The sequence below is a fragment of the Myxocyprinus asiaticus genome, chromosome 6 (genome assembly GCF_019703515.2).
Source record: "Myxocyprinus asiaticus isolate MX2 ecotype Aquarium Trade chromosome 6, UBuf_Myxa_2, whole genome shotgun sequence".
In the NCBI taxonomy this organism is placed as follows: domain Eukaryota; kingdom Metazoa; phylum Chordata; class Actinopteri; order Cypriniformes; family Catostomidae; genus Myxocyprinus; species Myxocyprinus asiaticus.
In genome coordinates, this window is record NC_059349.1 from 34,844,997 (window position 1) to 34,867,678 (window position 22,682).

At 40.7% G+C, this 22,682-nt stretch overlaps 1 protein-coding gene across 3 annotated transcripts in view; it reads right to left on the reverse strand.

Annotated features, from left to right (window-relative positions):
- The window catches only part of LOC127442145 (beta-1,4-galactosyltransferase 2-like), a 230,419-nt gene that overhangs the window by 8,820 nt on the left and 198,917 nt on the right, over nucleotides 1-22,682 (reverse strand). For all 3 annotated transcript variants that reach the window (XM_051699990.1, XM_051699988.1, XM_051699989.1), the window contains one exon: nucleotides 7,470-7,574. In XM_051699990.1, the coding sequence (XP_051555950.1) occupies nucleotides 7,470-7,574 (105 nt within the window). The remainder of the gene's footprint in view (nucleotides 1-7,469; nucleotides 7,575-22,682) is intronic.

The following is a 22,682-nucleotide window of genomic DNA, read 5'->3' on the forward strand; positions in this document are numbered from 1 at the left end:
CTATACCAGTTTAATATGCAGAGATACTGTAGCTACTGTATTAGTAAGCCATTAGTAGGTTCATTTCACACAAGTGATTGCACACTGCGGTGCAATCGAAACATTGCTCTGTTTGTTGGAGCATCCAACATGCCTGAAACAGCAACACTGGTTCAACCAATGGTGTGAGGTTGGGGGCGGGGCTATCAGTCTGATCGACCAATGAAAGACAGGGGGAGTTTTCGGGAAACCATTATTCAAATAATTATTTATTCAGTTCCTTTTGGGATGCTGGTGAAACAGATATAATATACTTTAGCTTTAAAAGTAGTGTTGCAATATAATTTAGTTTTAGATTCATTCTAGTTGGTTGTTTATACTAGAATGAAACTAGAAGGAGTGGTGGTGGTGTAGTGGACTAAAGCACTGAACTGATAAGCAAAAGCTTGTTGGTTCAATCCCCACAGCCACCACCATTGTGTCCTTGAGCAAGGCACTTAACTCCAGGTTGCTCCAGGGGGATTGTCCCTGTAATAAGGGCACTGTATGTCACTTTGGATAAAAGCGTCTGCCAAATGCATAAATGTAAATGTATACTCAGAGCATGTCATAGTGATGTACTGTAACTTACAGAATCCGGCATTTATACTATGTAATTCTAAAAAAATAATGACCACACCCATGATTAGTTTTAACCAATTATCAACCCTCTTCGACCAGCCAAGTTCTCCTAGGTAAAGAATTTCAGAGAAATATCACCAAATGAACACATTGGCAGAACAAAAATGTCACTGCATTTCATCATCATTGTTACAGTAGGCGAACTACTGTAAAGAAGCCTATTCACACAGCAGGTATAAATTAGCCTTGAGACTGACAGGGAATATAGTAAAATTGATAATTGCAGTATTTGATGAGCAATTTCCAGTAACTGTTACCTTGGATGTGCTAGAAATGAAGCATTAATCTGTACTGTGCTTCTGTAATAGAACATTTGCCTGAGTAAAATACTCTACTATTTTAAACATTATTGTGCTTCAGAGATAGACAGATAATTGGTGTGACTGTTATTTATTTATTTTTTGACTGATATTCACACTTTTATAATCAGTTATTGTTTTTTAATTTGGGGTCTACCGATAAATGCCATTTGTTAGGTCTATAAAAAATACCATTCAACAATGTGAACACTACTGTGCGCTCAACAGGAAACAACAGTGCTAACAAGTAAACAACTTATTTTAATGTGCAGTTTGCTTAAATTATTTAACAAATGCTTAAATGAGATGTGTTACAGGCTAACTTAATATATATGCATACTGTTGTAGTCTAATGATTATTTGGTCATTTTTGTGTCTAAAAAAGTATAAATAAAACAATAATTTAAAACTGTTTTGCACATATCAGCTTTTGGACATGTAAACATAAAAAAATTATCTTTATCAGTTGTAAAAAAAACAACAACAACAATATTTGTCAATCTATATATGGCTAATTGTTTTTTAATGCTTATGTATGCACCTTTATTACCTCATATTACAGTTTTCCTTGATTGCTTAAACACTATAACCAGGCTTTTGAACAAAAATTTCAAAACCATAACACCATTTATCAAAATGCACACCTATTTACCTAAACTATAAACACTATTCCCCTGTTTTGACACATGAGTCAGATTTGTTGAACTGTCACAGCAAAACTCTACACACAGATCCCTTCATTTCTCATTGCCTACACCATGTGGTCATTTAGAAAGCACTAGCATTCAATATTGTTCACTCAAGTCAGCACAGCTTGAGCTCAATTAGCACACAATTACCCAAGTGGAAACACTAAGAATCAAAACTGATCACACACCAATCATAATCTTCAACAGATAGATAAAAGTGCCCGAGTCAGTTCATTCAGTTTTGGAACAATGGATCTAGAGAGATGTGAAGGAAGAGGTTGAGGACACCGGAGAGGAGAGGAGGAGGAGGAGGAGGAGGGCAAGGAGACAAGGAGTCTCGGATGAAATTCGTGGCACTCTATTTGACCATGTCCTTGTCCATGGTATGACTATGAGGGAGGCTGGGCAACGAGTACAGCCAAACCTGAGTTGCTTCACCGTCTCCTCGATCATAAGAACCTTCAGGGAGGAAAACAGGTAGGTGTACTTCAGACTGCTCTCTACTGTAACTTGAGTGCTGTACTCTGTGCTGTTACAACACATACATGTACTGTAGCTGTTGCACTATACTAATAAAAAGAAAGGCATACAATTGCCTCGCATACAGAGTTCTGTATGCTTCCATTTTGTAAAAAAGATGTTACAGTAATCAGCACTTCTATTTTTGTAGGACACAGAGGCAACCACCTGGTGGAGGCAGGCTAAGGCTTTTGTCGGAGGAGCAAGAGAGGGAGCTGGCAAATATGGTCATTACCAACAATGTAATCCGCCTCCGAGAGATTCAAAGGAAAGTGGTTGAAGACAATCACCAATTTCAAGGGATAAATGCCATCAGCCTCTCCACAATTGATCGCATCCTACGAAAGCACAGGTTCCGGATGAAGCGGGCCTACCGTGTCCCTTTTGAACAAAACTCTGACAGAGTGAAAGACCAACGTCTGGAATATGTTAAAGTATGAGTTTTTATATTGTATGAAGTATTGTGTACTGTCAAAGTATAGCAGTACAGCAGTTTATACTGTAGCACAAAGTACACATGGTGGTCTGCCATTTGTGCCCTCTTGAACTGTGTTTCAGGTTAGTCATTTACTCTACTGTGTTTCATGTGTTTTGCAGAGAATCTTTGAGATTGAAGGCTGGCCTGTTCCCCATGAGATTATCTTTGTTGATGAGGCTGTATTTAACTTGACCAAAAGAAGGGGTTGGAACATAATTGACCACCGGGCTATTGTGAAAGTCCCTGGCCAGCGAGGAGGGAACGTCACTATGTGCACAGCCATCAGCCAACGAGGGGTACTCCACCACCATGCCATTCTTGGACCCTATAACACTATGCTCCTCCTTGGTTTCCTTGATGGTCTAAGAGAGCGTGTGTTCCAGCTTGACCAGAGGGAGCCAGCACAACCAGAGCAGCCTCGCTATGTTGTTGTTTGGGATAACGTCAGCTTCCATCGCGCTGCTCTGGTTCGTGACTGGTTTACCAATAACCAGAGGTTTTCCAACATCTTTCTGCCTGCATACTCTCCCTTTCTAAACCCGATAGAGGAGTTTTTTTCGGCATGGCGGTGGAAAGTGTATGACTGAGAACCTCTCATCCGTGTTCACCTCCTCCAGGCCATGGAAGAAGCCTGCCTAGATATTTCAGTTGATGCGTGCCAGGGGTGGATCAGGCATGCAAGAGGATTTTACCCCCGCTGCCTGGCTAGGGCCAGTATAGCCTGTGATATTGACGAGATTCTCTGGCCTGTCCCAGACCAAAGACGGGATTCTGGGCCAGAATAATGTTTTTGTTGTTTGGTGTATTGTACTGTACTGTACATTAAGGAATAAAAAAATTTGCAAATGTATACATTTATTGTGTTCATGTGAAAAGGTTTTTGAGGGGGAGAACCACAAGCAACATAACTTATTACCGGTTTTTGTAGTATTGTTTTGAATTTCTAACCAGTGTGTAAGACTATGTTGTTGTGTGTTTTTGAGGGCTTGTGTGTCATATCTGAAGGCAAAGTTTGCTTTTTCAGCAAGATTGAATAGTTTTGAGTGGAGAGCTTCATTTTGACCTGAAAATAGGAAGTTTGGGGAATTGGGTGAGAAGTTTTGGTTTCGAGAAAAGGAGGCATAATTTCAAGAAATGTGTTTACTCAATCGAGTAACTGATTGAGAGACATGTAATATTTGTACCTTAAATTCTCAAACTGCAGGACCTTTTTTTTTTTTTTTTTTTAACCTCTGACAATGGGGTAGTCCTAACTGCTTCTATGGCTATCAAGAATATAACAATAGTAAATGAACTTCTATATTCACTTAATTTGAACTAAGACACATTTGCTTAAAGACATTAAGATAATTTAACAAGATATTTGTCAACTTTGTTCTGTTTAAACAACTTTCCCTCTTAAATTAACACAACTAAACATTTTAGGGCAGCACTTTTTTTTTTTTTTTTTTACAGTGTGGTTGCTTTGCCTTGTATATTCACATGTTAATGTAACATATTGATAAAGAAAAGGTTAATGGACATGTTATTTATCAACTTACACTTATACTATTGCCTCCTGTGGTCATGAAATGAAGGATTTACAAGCAATATTCTAATCCGCATTATATCTCCATCTAGTGTTGCCAACAGTACCAGTACTTCGGGACCAAGTCAATACTAAAATAAAAAACATGTAACAATACCATTGTTTCTGCATTACCGGTGCTCTGTTACTCCTTGTACACTGAAATGGACAATCAAATTAAAATTGTGGCATGTCCTAGTGTGATTTCTTTTTTTTAAACGCTAAAGGCTGTGTACTGTATAAATCTGACCGCTGATCCTGTAGAAACTCCACAGACATTGAGAATCATTTGCGACACATTGTATCAGATGATAGAGCAGAACACTTATCCATTGTGAACCACGCAGCACATGTAAAATATATATTTTTATAATTAAATCATAGCATTTTCGCTTGAATCTCAGCTTTATATCGCATTTAAAACAACAGAGTTGACCAAAGTGCTTCACACTAATACAATTTAAAACATAACATTTCAAAATTACCAATACACAAACACCAGTAATATCAAATACAAATACTTCAAAACGATGTCCTACATTTCATTTGTCAGACTCAAAGGCCAGTATAAAGAGATGAGATTTCAGATGTGATTTAGAAGTCTTCAATGATCACACTGTACATTGTCACACTGTTTATCTGGAAAAGTGAAGCTTCCAGCAAAAAACACACATAATAAAAGCACGATTCAAAATAAAATCTAGATGCCTGAGATTGAAGAAATTTAATAAAAATATACAGTATTACAACTGTATAGTAAAATGTAATATTCACTGTAATAATAATTAATCAAAATATCACAAGACAGCTGTTGAATAAAAGTTTGGCAAAAAAAATGCAATGACATGTTGAAAAGTTAAAATGTTTACAAATTTATCGATTAGACACCATTTTGATGATGAAAATAAAATTAAACTTTAAAAAATGGTCTGGAACGTTCTGGAAAATAATAATTACTATAATTATTAAAATAATTTTTAAATAATAAAAAATAACTAAACTGGTGTGTTCAATGCACATTATCATATTTTTGCTGTGATATCGAAATTGGTATAGAGAACCGTGAAATTTCACTGGTATCGGTACCGACTACTAAAATTTTTTACAACACTACCTCCATCTAGAGGTCTGCGGCCCGACGGGTTTCAGGCCAGGTTCGGGCCAGTTTTTCAAGTAGGACTTCAGATTCGGGTTTGTAATTAATGAAAAAATAAACAGGCTTACCAAACTTGTTTCGTGCACACACTCTCACTCACAGACACACGTGAATGGACGAGTTAGGGGCCGTTCATACCGAATGTGTTTTTGCGCTTGTCTGTTGTGTTTTACCATTGTTTAAACACAAGCTGGACGAATTTCTTTTACATTTGCACCGCATCTCGCTTTTTCTTCAGCGTCTCGCGCAGGACCGGCATATTTTAAACACCATGTCAAGCTAAAAAGAACTTCAAATAAAAAAAAAAATGCATGTTGAGACACCTGCACCCTGTTTCATTCTTTGTGCTGCATCTAGATTGTTTTCAGCGCAGTTGTCACAAGGATTCAACATTCTAAACAAGTTCAGGCTGCATAGAGGGGACTGTTGCATTGTTTCATATTATTCCAGATTGTTCTGCACCAGGTGAGGTTTCAGCATATAAATGATAAGGCAATGTTTTTTCCCCATTCTGCTCTAGTGTACTAAGGGGCTTCTGTGCCTTGTTAAAACTGTGTATGTTTACTGTTTCAATACTGTTATGAATGTTGCCTATATGCTTACATAAAATATAGCCTATTGCAACAGTACTTGCTAGGAGAAGAAATTTGATAGTACGCAATTTCGGGTTTGGGTCGGGTTCTGGCTTAAAATCTGATGGTATCATTCGGGCTGGGTAGGGTCAGGCCACATGGTCTCAGGTACAGGTTGGGTTCAGGTTTCATTTTAAGGCTTGTGCAGACTTGCACCTCCATCCCAGTACTGCCTATTACTGCAAGGTTTTTGAAAAAGCAACCTTGGGTTAATCGAAAAGTATGATAAAAAAATGTTCCAGAGCACAATAAAGTGCAAATGTTCTGGTCTGATGCTTGGACCGAAGGTGGATCTCACCAATCAACATTGGATAATTTTCCCCAGTTTGAGACAGAACACAAACAAACAACCTGTCTGTGACAACAGGCCCACTTTATCGTGACATGTTTCAATAAATTAACTTCAGCACAGAAATCTCATTCATTTCTACCCCGTGTTCTGTCCTCTACACTTAAGATGAGTTTAGCATGCTTGTGTGGCTCGCAGAGTGGCCTGCACTCATTACTTCAATTATATGAGCCGTTGAGAGTTAGAGAGAGAGATAAACAGTGAGACAGTAATTGTCTGAATGAGAAAGAGAGATCAAGAGAAAGAGAATGAGAATGAAACAGAGCAGAAGAGAATAAATCACTGGCTCTTATCTTTGCACTAAGAGTTGAGTGAAATGCTGTACCAGAGAAAAGACCAATCCTAACTTTTAATAGCAATCCTTTGCTTCTGTCTTGCCATTTCGTGTCAGGCTCTCCCAAGATTGACAACCACCAAGCAAGAGTGGACCAACCTGCGACTGTAGGAATCGTTTTGCAATTAGTTGCTCCTGTGTGAAGCTTTTTCTACCTGGGAACAATCTGGCTTGTGGCCCAGCATGCACAGATGGGCTTATCGACTCATTGATTGAGCTATTTAACACACAAAAAGACGTTTGAGCTATTCATCCATGAAGAACTTCCCCCACTTGACATAAACACACACAATCATATTTAGAAAACTAAATGCATCTTGAAAAGGAAAAAACTTTCTTACAATCCTAGATATTTCAGAGAGACAAGCTGAACAAAGTTTACAATAGAACAAACTCACAATGGTAGACTTGGAGACAATATTTGATGATTATTATTTTTTGCTGGTTAAGCGAGTGAAGAAGCCTATTGAGGGGACATCAGCACACCAGCATCCACAACACAACATATGCTGGAGACTACTCACTCTAGTCTCTGCTGCAGTGAAGCTAAATACAAATGCAAATGCAATCTGCCAAACATCTGTAAAATAATATTTATTCGATGTTACTGACAAAGATATACTGTATCTGCTCTGCAAAGTGCTCTGCTGTGTTTTTGATCAATAAGTTAAAAGTTAGGATAAGTGGTGTGATTTGATGCTTCCCAGCATAGCTCAAAACTTAAACAGGTGGGGCCAATGCTTTCAGACTCCACTGGAAGGAGGTGGCAGAAGAACAGAGTCTTACCTCTGGGGGTTTGGTTCATTGTGCTTGTCTCTTTCATGCTTGATCATCCTGTAGCGGCCGATTCTCACGTCAGGCCGAGACACTTTCATCCCATTTAGTGTGATTCTGAGAGAACAATAAAAAAACATCATGGTCAGCATGTATGGGGTTTCATATCGACTGATTGATTGGCCTAATGACACAGTCATACCCACCCGTTTGGGGAGGGAGGGCATTGCTCATTTCAAATGACAAACACTTCCTGTTTTGCTCCTTTGTGTCTGTTCTAAAAACCATTTGGTTTGTGTTAAAAGCTAAAAACGCTGCCTTCGAAGGCAGTATACGGAGCTAGGAAGGCACCAAGGCACGTCAGAATCCAATGTTTGTGTAACATTATGTATACTGTAGTGCTGCTACGATACCAAAATGTTAGTATTCTTTAACAAAACCAGTGAAATATCAAGATTCTCGATACAAATTTTGATACCACAGCAAAAACTGATAATAATTACTACAGTAATTTAATTTACTAAAGTACTAAGTAATGTATACAATAATAATAATAATAATAACAAAAAAAAAGCTCAGCATTCAACACCATAGTGCCCTCCAAGCTAGTGCAGCTGGATCCTGGACTTCCTGTCAAGCAGACGCCAGGTGGTTAGAATAGGCAGCAACATCTCCTCATCACTGACCCTCAACACTGGAGCGCCACAGGGCTGTGTTCTCAGCCCACTCTTGTATTCCTTGTACACACATGACTGTGTGGCAACACATAGCTCCAATGCCATCATTAAATTTGCTGATGACACGACGGTGGTCATCAGCAAACTTATTTATTATTGTTATTTATAATAACAATAATAAATGAAATAATAAATAGTAGCCAAATTTAAAGCCACTATTAGTTGACTTTCACTAAATAACAAAGATCAAGCAGCTGCAGCAAAGACTTGTTAACCCACTCAAATGCCAGAAAATGTAAAATCAGCAGAAAACAGTGAGGAATGACAACAAAAACTCAGTAGCTATGAATTCTGTCAGTAACTTTCGCTGAAGAGAGCAGCCAGGCCAGGCAGCCCCACACACCCCTGCTTGGAGTACAATCCCATTTGTTTGAATAACTACAGCTTAGAGCGACTCAGGATTGCTTGAACAATCCAACCATTCTAATCTGCTGCTTGGCTCGAGGTTTTGGCATTCATACATATCTTATGTTTGCAATGTGAGCATTGTGTCGTTCGAGCTCTGAGCCTTGCGCTGTGTTTCCGAAGGACGATGCCTTTCTTAAAGCATTTGATTAGATGGAAATCCTTCTGTGGAGAATAAGGGCATTCGTGCAAGCAGCTGTGTGTTTGTGTGGGCTCTTATGATTCATTTAATTTTTATATACCTCATCCTAATAATACAAGAGCAAGGGCTTTTGTCATAAATAATGCAGCTAGAGGGATTGGAGGTAATCTCTGGGTATTCTTGACCCAGAAAGAGAAAGGAGATTTCAGAGGGCCTGAGAGCCTGAGATTATGATGAGAGAAAAGACAGTGTAAACAATGAAGGAGCCAGTATATGGAACTAGATTAGTAATTGTGACTGAGAAAACAACTTAAGGCATGACAGTGACCACGTTTACATGCAAAAAAAATTGGTCACTCATAATCAATTAATTAATTGGTGCCAGACGGGCTGGTATGAGTATTTCTGTAACTGCTGATCTCCTGGGATTTTCCCACACAACAGTCTCTAGAATTTACTCCGAACGGTGCCAAAAACAAAAAAACATTCAATGAGCGGCAGTTCTGTGGACAAAAATGCATTGTTGATGAGAGAGAATGGCTAGACTGTTTCGAACTGACAAAGTCTACGGTAATTCAGATAACCGCTCTGTACAATTGTGGTGAGAAGAGGGTTGGCGCTGTTTTGGTGGCATGAGGGGGACCTACACAATATTAGGCAGGTGGTTTTAATGTTGTGGCTGATCGGTGTACATTATTTATTATTTGTTTATACACACACACACACACACACACACACACACATACATATATATATATATATATATATATATACACATCACTCAATGACTACTATATTCACATACCATGATATTTACTTCAATAAAATATCATGGTATTACCATGTCGAAAAACAAAAATGCCCATGGGTAAAACCATTATATATATACCTATATACAGCGCATCCGGAAAGTATTCACAGCGCTTCACTTTTTCCACATTTTGTTATGTTACAGCCTTATTCAAAAATGGATTAAATTCATTATTTTCCTCAAAATTCTACAAACAATACCCCATAATGACAACGTGAAAGAAATTTGTTTGAAATCTTTGCAAATTTATTAAAAATAAAAAAACGAAAAAAATCACATGTACATAAGTATTCACAGCCTTTGCCATGACACTCAAAATTGAGCTCAAGTGCATCCTGTTTCCACTAATCATCCTTGAGATGTTTCTACAACTTGATTGGAGTCCACCTGTGGTAAATTCAGTTGATTGGACATGATTTGGAAAGGCACACACCTGTCTATATAAGGTCCCACAGCTAACAGTGCATGTCAGAGCACAAACCAAGCCATGAAGTCCAAGGAATTGTCTGTAGACCTCCGAGATAGGATTGTATTGAGGCACAGATCTGGGGAAGGGTACAGAAAAATTTCTGCAGCATTGAAGGTCCCAATGAGCACAGTGGCCTCCATCATCTGTAAATGGAAGAAGTTTGGAACCACCAGGACTCTTCCTTGAGCTGGCCGCCTGGCCAAACTGAGCGATCGGGGGAGAAGGGCCTTAGTCAGGGAGGTGACCAAGAACCTGATGGTCACTCTGTCAGAGCTCCAGCATTTCTCTGTGGAGAGAGAAGAACCTTCCAGAAGAACAACCATCTCTGCAGCACTCCACCAATCTGGCCTGTATGGTAGAGTGGCCAGACGGAAGCCACTCCTCAGTAAAAAGCACATGACAGCCTGCCTGGAGTTTGCCAAAAGGCACCAGAAGGACTCTCAGACCATGAGAAACAAAGATTGAACTCTTTGGCATGAATGGCAAGCGTCATGTCTGGAGGAAACCAGGCACTGCTCATCACTTGACCAATACCATCCCTACAGTGAAGCATGGTGGTGGCAGCATCATGCTGTGGGGATGTTTTTCAGCGGCAGGAACTGGGAGACTAGTCAGGATCGAGAGAAAGATGAATGCAGCAATGTACAGAGACATCCTTGATGAAAACCTGCTCCAGAGCGCTCTGGACGTCAGACTGGGGTGAAGGTTCATCTTCCAACAGGACAACGACCCTAAGCACACAGCCAAGATAACAAAGGAGTGGCTCCAGGACAACTCTGTGAATGTCCTTGAGTGGCCCAGCCAGAGCCCAGACTTGAACCCGATTGAACATCTCTGGAGAGATCTGAAAATGGCTGTGCACCGACGCTCCCCATCCAACCTGATGGAGCTTGAGAGGTCCTGCAAAGAAGAATGGGATAAACTGCCCAAAAATAGGTGTGCCAAGCTTGTAGCATCATACTCAATAAGACTTGAGGCTGTAATTGGTGCCAAAGGTGCTTCAACAAAGTATTGAGCAACGGCTGTGAATACTTATGTACATGTGATTATTTTTTTTTTTTCGTTTATTATTTGTAATAAGTTTGCAAAGATTTCAAACAAACTTTCACGTTGTCATTATGGGGTATTGTTTGTAGAATTTTGAGGAAAATAATGAATTTAATCCATTCTGGAATAAGGCTGTAACATAACAAAATGTGGAAAAAGTGAAGCGCTGTGAATACTTTCCGGATGCACTGTATGTATATACATATAAATATATATATATATCTTTTAAATTCTTTAAACCAAAACTGTGCACTTGCTGTGCCAATAAAGGGGCGGTCACACTAGGCTTCGAGCATGCAAAGGTTTTTCAGACATCGCAATGGACCAGGATTTAATGTCACATGGGACAGCTTCTGGTTTTAGTAAATAACACTTTACAAATAACAAAAATATACATTCTACTCACTTTCCAGCAATAATAAAAACATACAGCTTTGAAATATGTATCCTTTAAACTGAGCCAAGAGGTCAGTGTCTAACATTTCGATCTCCTGTTGGTCACCTGTCCTATCTTCATGCAGATTCACAGTTCAGAGTTCAACAAACTTGAACTTTGGTACACAGCGTCATAAGAAATTTCTTCGCATGAGCTTGCATTTCTGGTTTCTCACACTGAGGATGTTTGAATGGGAGTGAATGGAGAGCGAAGTGTAGCGCGACCAGCAAGTCTGGCCCCATTTCACACCCTAATGTTGTTACAGTATGCCCAATCAGGTGGCTCAAACTGAGTGCTATTCCATTTGGTGCAGATAATAGCACAGAAATTACACACTTCACCTTCAAAGAACAGTCTTAAAGCTGTACTTTGGAACTTTGGGCTCTCTAGCGACATCTGTGGTTGAAACGTACAATTGCAAGTAACTTGCAGATACAATTCTTTTGTGTGAGTTGTGTTTTGGCCCTGCTCACTGCGTTGATGAATCCCATGGTTTTAGGTTACCTGGACATTGCCTGTGATCCCTCTGAGACATTCATCTACAGAGCTGGAGTTATGATGTGTTATTATCACTTTGATATTATTTTATTCGTTAAAACATTTATAACCGAGATGATACTTGCTTTGAGAAAGATAAACAACACTCTTATTTACTTATTGAAATATGGTTATTCATGTTTTTTATCCACCACACATTAATGTTTGTATTGTTAGTGTTGGGTATCGCCTGGCACCTAACGATACAATATGTATTGCAATACACGTCACAATTCGATATATTGTGATACATCACGATATCATAATTTGATTCGATTATGAATCAGTTCCAATTTCAATTCCAGTTCATTTGGGTATATTTCAGTTATATACTAATGTCTGATGAAGAGCATATAGCTCAAAAAATCATTTTTTTGTCTCTTGGTGAGCTCATTAAATTAATTTTGTAATTAATAGTAACAGTGTGCTAATTTTTTTGTGTTTTTATGATATGAATTCACAAATAATTGTTTATAAATATGTACCTATATTATCGATGTATCGCGATATATCGATATTTTATTGTATCGACACAGCCCTATGTATTGTACTACATACTGTATATCCCATATACTGCACATGATACTCGTGATAAGGCTGATACAAGTTAAATTGAAGACACTTTATTTTTATATTACATTTGTGGCTGGATGACCCGCCCCTCGCTCATGTCATCGTCGCCCCGACTCTGAGGGCCGTCCTTCAGCCAGGTTCACAACGGGAGTGGGCAGGAGAGAGGAGAGGTGCAATTTAATAATCCTTGTTTGGGTAGCAGATGATGAGGTGCACCTGATATTAATATAGCCTCATCACCGCTGCCATTAAAAAGTAGAGCGTGCCTCTCCTAGAGCCGGCTTTTATGTCCATGTGTCCACACACTGGTGTCCTCACAGGTCCAGGAGCAGAGCGGTAAGGGTACCAGCCAAGTTAGATGCACCCACTTCCCCGGACCCCCGGTACGGTTGGCAGGCTAGGATGTCGGGCCATCTCACCTCGAGGATGCCAGATTCTCCTTTTATTTTGGACACTTTGCGACATTTATACTTTAATTCCTCCTTTTGGAAATTTTATGTGTATTAATATTTCAAATAAATGCCTCGCTGTGTCTGTCTCTTGCTTTCCCACTCGCACAATCTACATCCTCGGTGGACAATGCAAGTAAACTGCAATACCACAACAGTAGGTCTGCACTACACAATAAAACTAAACTAAAAAAACTAAAGGAGGATTCAATAATGATGGAGATGAAATATACTTTATTAAACCCGAAAATATTATGTAGAAATTTGCAATGAAACAATTACAATAATAATCAGTTTCCTTAATCATTTATTTGGAAGTAAAATCTACCTTTACCCCCAAAAGTCAGGTGCCTGCAAATATGATTTTTTTTAAAGAACTTACTGTCAGTGAGTGTGTGGGAGAGCTGTGGTATTAACCTTGCACAATTGTGAAATTCTTCATGGCAGGATCTTGTTTAACTGCATCAGGGTGGTGGGAGACTGATACTAATCAAACTATTTTTAGTTCTTTGCTCTGATTTGAGCTGGAATCATCCCAGGCCCAGGTATCTGAAGCAGCCTAAAAAGTCAAAAATAAGAGGCAGATAACTGTGTCCATGCTGATAATTACCATTTGGCTGGTTGATGTTCTAGACACCTGCAGTAATTTGGCTAAACAGCCATGAGTCTTGAGTAAATGGAGGGTTAAATGACTCGTGGCCTGATTTGTGTTCATTATTATGCACATTATACACACATATTATGGCGTTGATTCACTCAGCATTTTTAGATTTTATTTGGTGATTTGTTCACAGCATGTTCCTTGAACTCTTGGCCCTTTGCGTTTGGCTCAGACTGCTGTGATAACTCTGAGGCTGGCGAGAGTCGTCTGATTGGGAAAAAGCAAAATGCTGTGCAATGTAATGACCTTGAAAAGCCATGCTGAAAATCTAAAAGATTTGTGTTTGAAAGGAATTTTGTGCCTCTGCACAGAAAAATGGGCTTGTTTCTTGGTTGGGAACAAACAAAAGATGCTGCTCTAAATTAACCTCAGCTTTGGAAGTAGAAAATGCATCACAACGCCTTCAGAAAAAGAGCAAAGGGGGAAAGAGAAGGGAAAACACCTATTATTCAACAACAAAAACAAAGAGTATTACTTTAATAACATAACAATAGTGGCATATGGTAATGACAAACTAACAGTGTCTCTATTAGCCAATAAGTCAGTTTATGATGAAGAGAATGTTTGCCCTGAATGGTAAAATAATAATTAATAGCCTTGACTGGTGATCTGTTTTGGCCCAGTAAACGTTGTCCTTGATTGGATTAACTGATAATTTCTCTAGATCGCCTTTCTCCCTCCCTCCCTGCAGTTCAGTTTATTGCATTAGACCCTTGGAGTGGAGGGGAACCGGAATCATTACTATTACTTAATGTCTTGCTTGTTGAACAGAAATGGGAGAAGAATAGGGAAAAAGATCAGGTCAGAGAGAGAGAGAGAGAGTTAGAGAGAGAGAGAGAGAGAGAGAGAAGGTGTAGATAGAGAGAACAATAGGCAGAGTGCAATAGGCAGAGAGAAAGGGAGGGGTGGAGGAGTGGCCATAAAATATGGCAAAATGACTGACCTTGTCTGGCTCTTTTCTTCCTTTACAACCCTCCTCAAATACAATTTCCATCTTCCCCTCCCTCTCTTTCTTCACTCACAGGCTGTGTTTCGGATGACAGACTAGAATATTGCATACTGTGCAGCATAAACTGTATTTAAACTGTATATCCTGCATTTTCAAAATGGCAGAATAGTATTTAATATGCAAGAATGTTCAAACTGTAGTATACACATGACCTGATTATATTGTATGTTAAAATTAGTGAGTGGCATTCAGTTCTCAGAAATAAAATAAATAAAATAAAATAAAAGCCATTATTACATGGCTCTCTGGAACACATAATTCTGATTGGTCAGTCGAGCCATCCATCTGATATTAAAGAAAAATTTATATCAGACCAGTCATCCGGGTATTGCGATCCATCTTTCCTACTTCTCGTATCATTCCACGATCTCAACAAGTAAACTCAAATAAATATTTGATATCCATTTATTTATGTATTTGGCAAGTAGTCTTGTAATAAGTGGGATAATGAGCAGTAATATGGTAATTTTGCCAAAAAAAAAAAAGAAAAAAAAGAAAGAAAAATCACCAACAGAACTTTGACGCAAACCGGAGGTGAAATTCAACTATTTCTAGAGACTCCATGATTTATTTCTTCTTACATAATACCACAATTTCAACACATTTTTATTTTGTTTTATGTCCAATTATTTATTTGGTGCATACTGCACAATGCACATATTGGCTAATGTAGTAGTTAATCTGGGTATTCCATGCATACAGAAAATGTGCATAATAATAACAACAGTATACGTACTGCATACTGCAAAAATAGTACAAGGTGTATGGTAGTATGCAATTCCGAACATATCCACATTCTCTCAGAACTTAGAAGTCAGGTCCAAGATAGGAAGCACAACTTGACTAGTCTCAAAGTCTCTTTAAGGCAAGTCAGTTCACTTGGTGGCCATTTTGGTAATGCCTACGGGCAGCTATTTTAAGTCTATTTTAATGCCAGTTCATCTCCTATATTTTTGAATAGGAAAAGCATGAAATCCCCCAAACTGTTTGTCAAGATGACTTATTTAATATTCTTATTTCTTCCATTCATATGCATACATGTGGGCCATCTCATTTTGTTGGCTTGGTGAAGCCAACATACTGTAGTTCTACAAACATTGTTTAGGGATATTTTCAAAATCCCTAAACTGAGACCAACAATTCCAACACTAACTTCTCTTAGAGCTGTCAAGCTACATCCACCAAACTCGGCACAGACCATCATACTGCTCTGTAGTAGTTTCTAAATGAAAGGACTTGTGGTTTTCACACAGCAGACAATCAAAAATCAGAAAAATCCCATAGACTTGCATTGACGGAATGTTCAAATGGGCCAAGACATTTCAAACTTTCAAAAGATTTGACACTGACATCCATCATTGTACATCAACCAACTGTTCAACATTTTATGCACATTCTGTCTGCTATGGAAATTAGGTCAGCTGTGAAATACCACCAAACCTGCATACCCTTGATTTAAAGCCACACATCCCTGAATGCCCATGGACTTGCACACACCCAGACTAGGATAATTTGGTTGTGTGCCTGCTCATCTCTTTTTTAGTCAAGTCTTCCCAAGAGTAGTTCATATCTATTCAATTTCAACTTAAATTCCACAGTGGAACACCTGTCAACTGCCTTCCACAGTCTCCTTTTTCTGTTTTATAAGGGAAATGCCCCTCCAGGGTCTTCTTCCTCTCCAACTCCACGGATTCTGAAAATCAAAACACGACAGGCAGTTTCTCTGTCCACATGGCCAGAGGGGAGAGGAAAACTTTCCAAAAGCTTCTTTAACTTTGTTAACTTTCTTTAACGTTTTGTTTCAAGTCAGTCTGATGGAAAATTTGCTGTGGATGAAGCTAGGACACAGTCATTTGAGTCCACCATCCTCTTGCACACGCACACCTCTGGGCTATTTCTATCCACAATGACTTCATGCAATGAATGCATGCAGGCAGTGATGACCTTCTGCCCAGCTTCTAGCTCTTTGGAAGTCAAGCAAAGCAAGATAGTGGGTGGATGCTCTTTCCATTAAGCAGGCTTTTGGGATAATTTACTACTTAGATATTGCACTTTATTTCAGATGGAAGAATTATTATTAAAAAAGATATATATATATATATATATATATTATTGTGAAGTTTCCTTGGCACTACTACACAACTACTGCTTGACAAGAAATACATCTGAATGTCCACATCTGGAGTTTGATAGCATCGCAGCGGTCCAGATATTAACCCAAAAGTGAGTGAAACTGAAAATTGGGCATAGTACAGACTGCCAAAGATGTGGATTTAGACAGGGTATACAGTAAACCAGCAGTTATAAAGTACAAGTGTTTGACAACAGGGCTCGACAATAAAGATAGCCTGGCCCGGGACCAGTGTGAGAGGGTTTTAGGCCAGAACTATTACTTGCACTATTGCGCCGTCTTACATTCATTGGGCCTCATTCGTGATATGCAAGCAGAACAATTATTTCTGTTAATCGTTCGTAAAGCCGTTATGATGTAAATTCTCCCATTCATGAATTTTTTATATTTTCAAAATGTTAGTTGCTACAAACAGAATTTACACCTGCTCCTAACCAAATGTAAATTGTGCATCTAAGACATCCAAATGTTTTGTGGTCTTTTTGGAAAACTACTTTGACTACATTTTGATAGAAGTGAAATTAAATTAAATAATTAACTAATGCAATATATTTTTTTATAATTACTGAAAAAATGAAAGTAACCTTAATAAATAACATATATTAGTAAAAAGCAGTTGTAGTGAAAAGGTTGTGGGAAGAAGCAGTTTACATTTTATCTTCTCTAAAAAATGTATACTCTCTAATGTGATTAGGTTTAATTTAGGTTTCACTAATTCAGTATAGGCATCGATAAATCGAGTTGATAATGCATGGTTTATGTTAATGCTGTTAAATCTATAAATAAACGTGCGTACACAATACAATAGAAAAAAAAAGAAAAAACAAAGGAAAAGCCCCGCACACTATTGTAGCTTGCAAATCTTTACTAGATTATAGTTCACACTTTATTTGAGACTGGAATACCAGTGCGTTTGCTAAATAAAAATGTTACGATTTGAGTTCACTTCATTTTAAAAACCCTTTTATTACTGTTCTGCATAGATCACCCACTTTGTAAAAAGTGATAAAGATAACTAGAGACTTTAACTGCATGCATTTGTTTGTATCTTATTTGAATGAGAATGAGATGAGGAGTAGGAAAGAACAGGAGGAAAACCTTTTTATTAAAGTCCAGATTTTAACCCCTTCATTCTAAATTGTACTTGCCTTTTTGAAAGTTTACCATTGTTCTTCTGTTGTTTAATAGTGGCATATATAATAATAAGGCCATAACCTCAGGTAAGACCATAAATGGCTCCTCATTACCATGGTTAGGCCAATGTAGATAGTCTTTCTAAAAAAAATAAACTATAGTATTTATTATGAAAAAACTAGTAGCCTAAACACATTTAGAAAACTTTAAGTAAAACTTTTACAATTACAGTAAATTCAGTAATAAAAATTAAGTCTTATAGATTCACCCTAAAAGATTGAATATTAATCTTTACCAGTTACAAGTCAGTGTTACTGCAGTAAAAAACATGATACATTTTTAGTAAGGATGATGATGTGTTTTTATATAAGCCATGTAATTGATGTTTGTCTTTACCTCATCAGTGCTGTTTATAATATCGAGGCTCTCTAGCAGTTTGAGAGGTTTGACTTTCTCAATATAATGCTTTAAAGTATAACATTCTCTATAGAATTTAAATTAGTAACATAAGTGTAAAAGGTTCTCAGTTCGTGGGCAATGGAGGAGTCAGGAGACAGCGAAGCAGGTTCAAGGTCAGACTTTTAATCTTTATAAATTTTCAGACACCTTTCGGTAACCGCCAATACAAAATAAATCAAACACAAAGTAATGGGGATAACATACACTCTAAGCTTGGTGTCGGTTTGTGGGTCACTCTCTCTCCCCCACTGATGCTCTGGTGTGCCTTATCAGGTCTCCCTCCGCCATCACTATAATGAGAGACAAGGTGTTAGAGGTAATTACGACCCAGGTGATGAGCCTTATCGCTCACCCTCTCCCGCAGACCGACACATGACCACGCCCCCCCCGCCACATACCCCCACCACTGACTCAGGCCGGGGCAACATCCGGCCTGCCTACTCCCCCCCCCCCATTTCTGGAGAAAAAGTCAGTCACAACCATCTGCGCCCCCGGTTTGTGGATCACCTCGAACTTAAAGGGACCAACGAGTGATCCACGTGTTAGTATCCTTCATGCGGTGGAGCCACTGCAGAGGAGCATGATCGGAACAGAGGGTGAAGGCCTGCCCCAGCAGGTAGTAGCAGAGGGTAAGAACCACTTAATCACAAGACACTCCTTCTCAATGGTTTGTCTCCCTGAAGGAGAGCTTGCGACTAATAAATAGCACTGGCCAACCCACCCCCGCGAGATCACTGCGCCCTGTCCCCTGTCAGATGCATCAGTCTGCAAAATAAAGGAGAGAGAGAAATCAGGTGCATGCAAAAGCGGCCCCCCACACAGTGTGGACTTAAACTTAAGGAAGGCCTGTTGGCACGACTCTGTCCACTGGACCGGATCAGGAGCCCCCTTTCTAGTAAGGTCAGTCAGTGGGCTGGTGACATCAGAGTAGCTAGGCACAAACCTTCGGTAGTAGCCAGCCAGCCCCAAAAACTACCTTACCTCCTTTTTGGTCTTGGGTGCTGGGCAGGCTGCAATCGCTGCGGATTTGTTAACCTGTGGACACACCTGCCCATGACCCAAGTGGAACCCCAGATACCTAAGTTCCACCCGCCCAACTGCACACTTTTCGGGTTGGCCGTGAGTCCCGCCTGTTGCAGCGCTCACAGGACAGCCCTCAGGTTTTGCATATGCCGCCGCCAGTCATTACTACAAATGATGATATCATCTAGATATGTGGTGGCATATGCCGTGTGTGGTCTGAGGATCTTGTCCATAAGGCGCTGAAACATGGCCGGGGCTCCAAACAAACCAAATGGAAGCATCACAAATTGGTGTAATCCGAACGGTGTGGAAAAAGCAGTCTTTTCTTGGGATATTGGAGTTAAAAGGATCTGCCAATAACCCTTTGTTAAGTCCAGCATCAAGTAAAATTGAGCCGCGCCCAACCGATCGAGTAACTCGTCAATTCACGGCATTGGATAAGCGGCAAATTTGGACACCGTGTTCACTTTCCGGTAGTCAACACAGAACCAGACCGAGCCGTCGCTCTTCAGTACCAGAACTACTGGGCTGGCCCAATCGCTGTGCGACTCCTGTATTATGCCAATTTCAAGCATTGCCTCTAATTCTTCCTGAACGGTCTTTTTCTTGTGTTCAGGGAGACGATAGGGGTGGCTATGAATGACCACCCCTGGGGTGGTCTCCATATGGTGCTCTATGAGGTTTGTGCGACCGGGTAGGGGTGAAAACACATCCGCAAATTCCGCTTCCAACTGGGCAATGTCTGTAAGCTGCGACAGTGAGAGGTGGTCTCCGCAAGGGACAGGGGTGAATGAACTTGATTTGGGAGATACGTCCGGCCTAAGCTCCGCCCTCTCCAGAACTACCATCAACATGGCTACAGGCACCGCCTCCCTCCATTGTTTGAGGTGGTTGAGGTGGTAGATTTGACGTGCCCCTCTCCTATCTGTTCGCCTAACCTCATAATCAAGATCTCCGACTCGTCGTGTGACCTCAAAGGGTCCTTGCCACTTGGCGAGTAATTTGGAGCTCGAGGTGGGCAGAAATGCAAGCACTTTATCTCCCTGTGCGAATTCCCGTAGTCGAGTGCCCCTGTCATACAGTCGGCGTTGACGTTCTTACGCTTGGAGCAAATTCTCCTGTGTTACCTGCCCCAAAGTGTGGAGTTTTGCTCTAAGGTCAAGAACGTATTGAATTAGATTTTTACTATTCGAAGGTCCTTCCTCCCAAGCTTACCATATGACATCAAGCACGGCGCGCATCCGGCGCCCATACAGTAACTCAAATAAGGAACACCCAGTGGAGGCTTGCGGGACCTCTCGTACTGCAAACAGCAGGGGTTCGAGCCACTTATCCCAATTCTTAGCATCTTCGTGTATGAACTTACGAATCTTGTTTTTTAGGGCTTTATTAAATTGTTCGACCAACCCGTCGGTTTGCGGGTGATAAACGCTGGTGCAAATCGATTTAATGCCTAATAATTCATATAGTTCGCAAAGTGTACATGGCATGAATGTTGTGCCTTGACCAGTGAGGATTTCCTTTGGAATCCCCACTCGGGAGATAATTTTGAAGAATGCCTCCGCAACACTATGTGCTGAGATGTTGCGCAGGGGCACTGCTTCTGGATATTGCATTGCATAATCCACCAGAACTAATACAAAGCGATGGCCGCGTGCAGTCCGCTCTAATGGCCCAACAAGGTCCATGCCAATTCTCTCGAAGGGGACCTTGATCAACGGCAGAGGGCGCAATGGCGCTTTTGGGGCTGCCGGTGGATTCACCAACTGACATTCAAGGCACACCGCACACCATTTGCGAACGTCCCTGTGAATGCCCAGCCAAAAGAAATGAGCCATTATATGGTTAAAGTCTTTTTGTGACCTAAGTGGCCAGCCATTGGGTTATAGTGAGCCGCCTGGAAGAGTGTTTTCTGGTGGCTCTTGGGTACTAATAGCTGAGTTGTATTCTCTTTAGTTTGAGTGTCCTGTGTCACTCGATACAACCGCTCCTCAATAATAGAAAAGTATGGGTATGTGAGCGCAACATTAGGCTGGAGCTGTTGATCAATTACTTGTCAAAGGCGTGCTTGAGGGATTCGTCACGTGACTGCTCCAGAGGGAAATCCCCCTCAGGGAAGTCCCTGAGAACATCTGAAGCCTCCTGACGTGGAGCCAACATTGACGGCCCTGGCACGCCTCTCCAGCCATAGCATTGCACGCCACACATCGCGACATTACTTTGCAGGACCCATCCACACACATTACCCCTAACAGATTTTTAAAGCCGGGCCAATTGGTTCCCAAAATTAGTGGATGGGTGAGGTGGGAATTAACCGCAGCCTCGACTCTACGCCTTTTTCCCCTGAATCATAGCTCAATGGTAACCACTGGATACTTGTGAATGTCACCATGCACACACCTCTCCCTTACCTGTTTATTCTTATCCAATGCCCCACCTTGCACCAAGCATTGGTGGATCGAGATTTGAGAGTAACCTGTATCCACCAAAACTTGATGTGTATCCCCTTTAACTCTTACCGGTATCCGATACACCCCTGCCCGATCGGGGGCAGCCTGTGTAGCATTGGGGATCTGGACCAGTGTCCCCACCTCCATCACTGGACACCGCTCCTGGCTGTGTCCGGTTTCCCCGCAGCTCCAGCAGACCGGCCCAGGTCTTCCTTCCGCACTCGTGAGGGCGGTCTCGCCAACCTGGGAGGGAGAGCAGAGGGAGACAGGGGGAGTGGGAGGGACAGACAAGGGGAAGGGTCCTCAGGACAGGGGGTGGGGTTTGGGTGGGGCTCCTCCCCACCTCCGAGGAGTCGGGACTGGGCGGGGCTGAGGGGGACAGGAGGGGGGGGAACTGAGACACAGGGGGTGGAGATAGAGAAGAGAGAGAAGACACTACTTTGCCGCCTCCTGGAAATGTGGCCATGTAGCCAACTGGACGGCCTCCTCCAGTGATGCCGGGACAGAGTGGTGGTGGTGTAGTGGACTAAAGCACATAACTGGTAATCAGAAGGCTGCCGGTTCGATCCCCACAGCCACCACCATTGTGTCCTTGAGCAAGGCAAATTACAGGGATTGTCCCTGTAATAAGTACACTGTAAGTCACTTTGGATAAAAGCGTCTGCCAAATGCATAAAAAAAAAACTGTTACAGAACCACCAGATCGACAATTTCCACGATGCTGCAGGTTCCCCCCACCAGCAACCATTTCC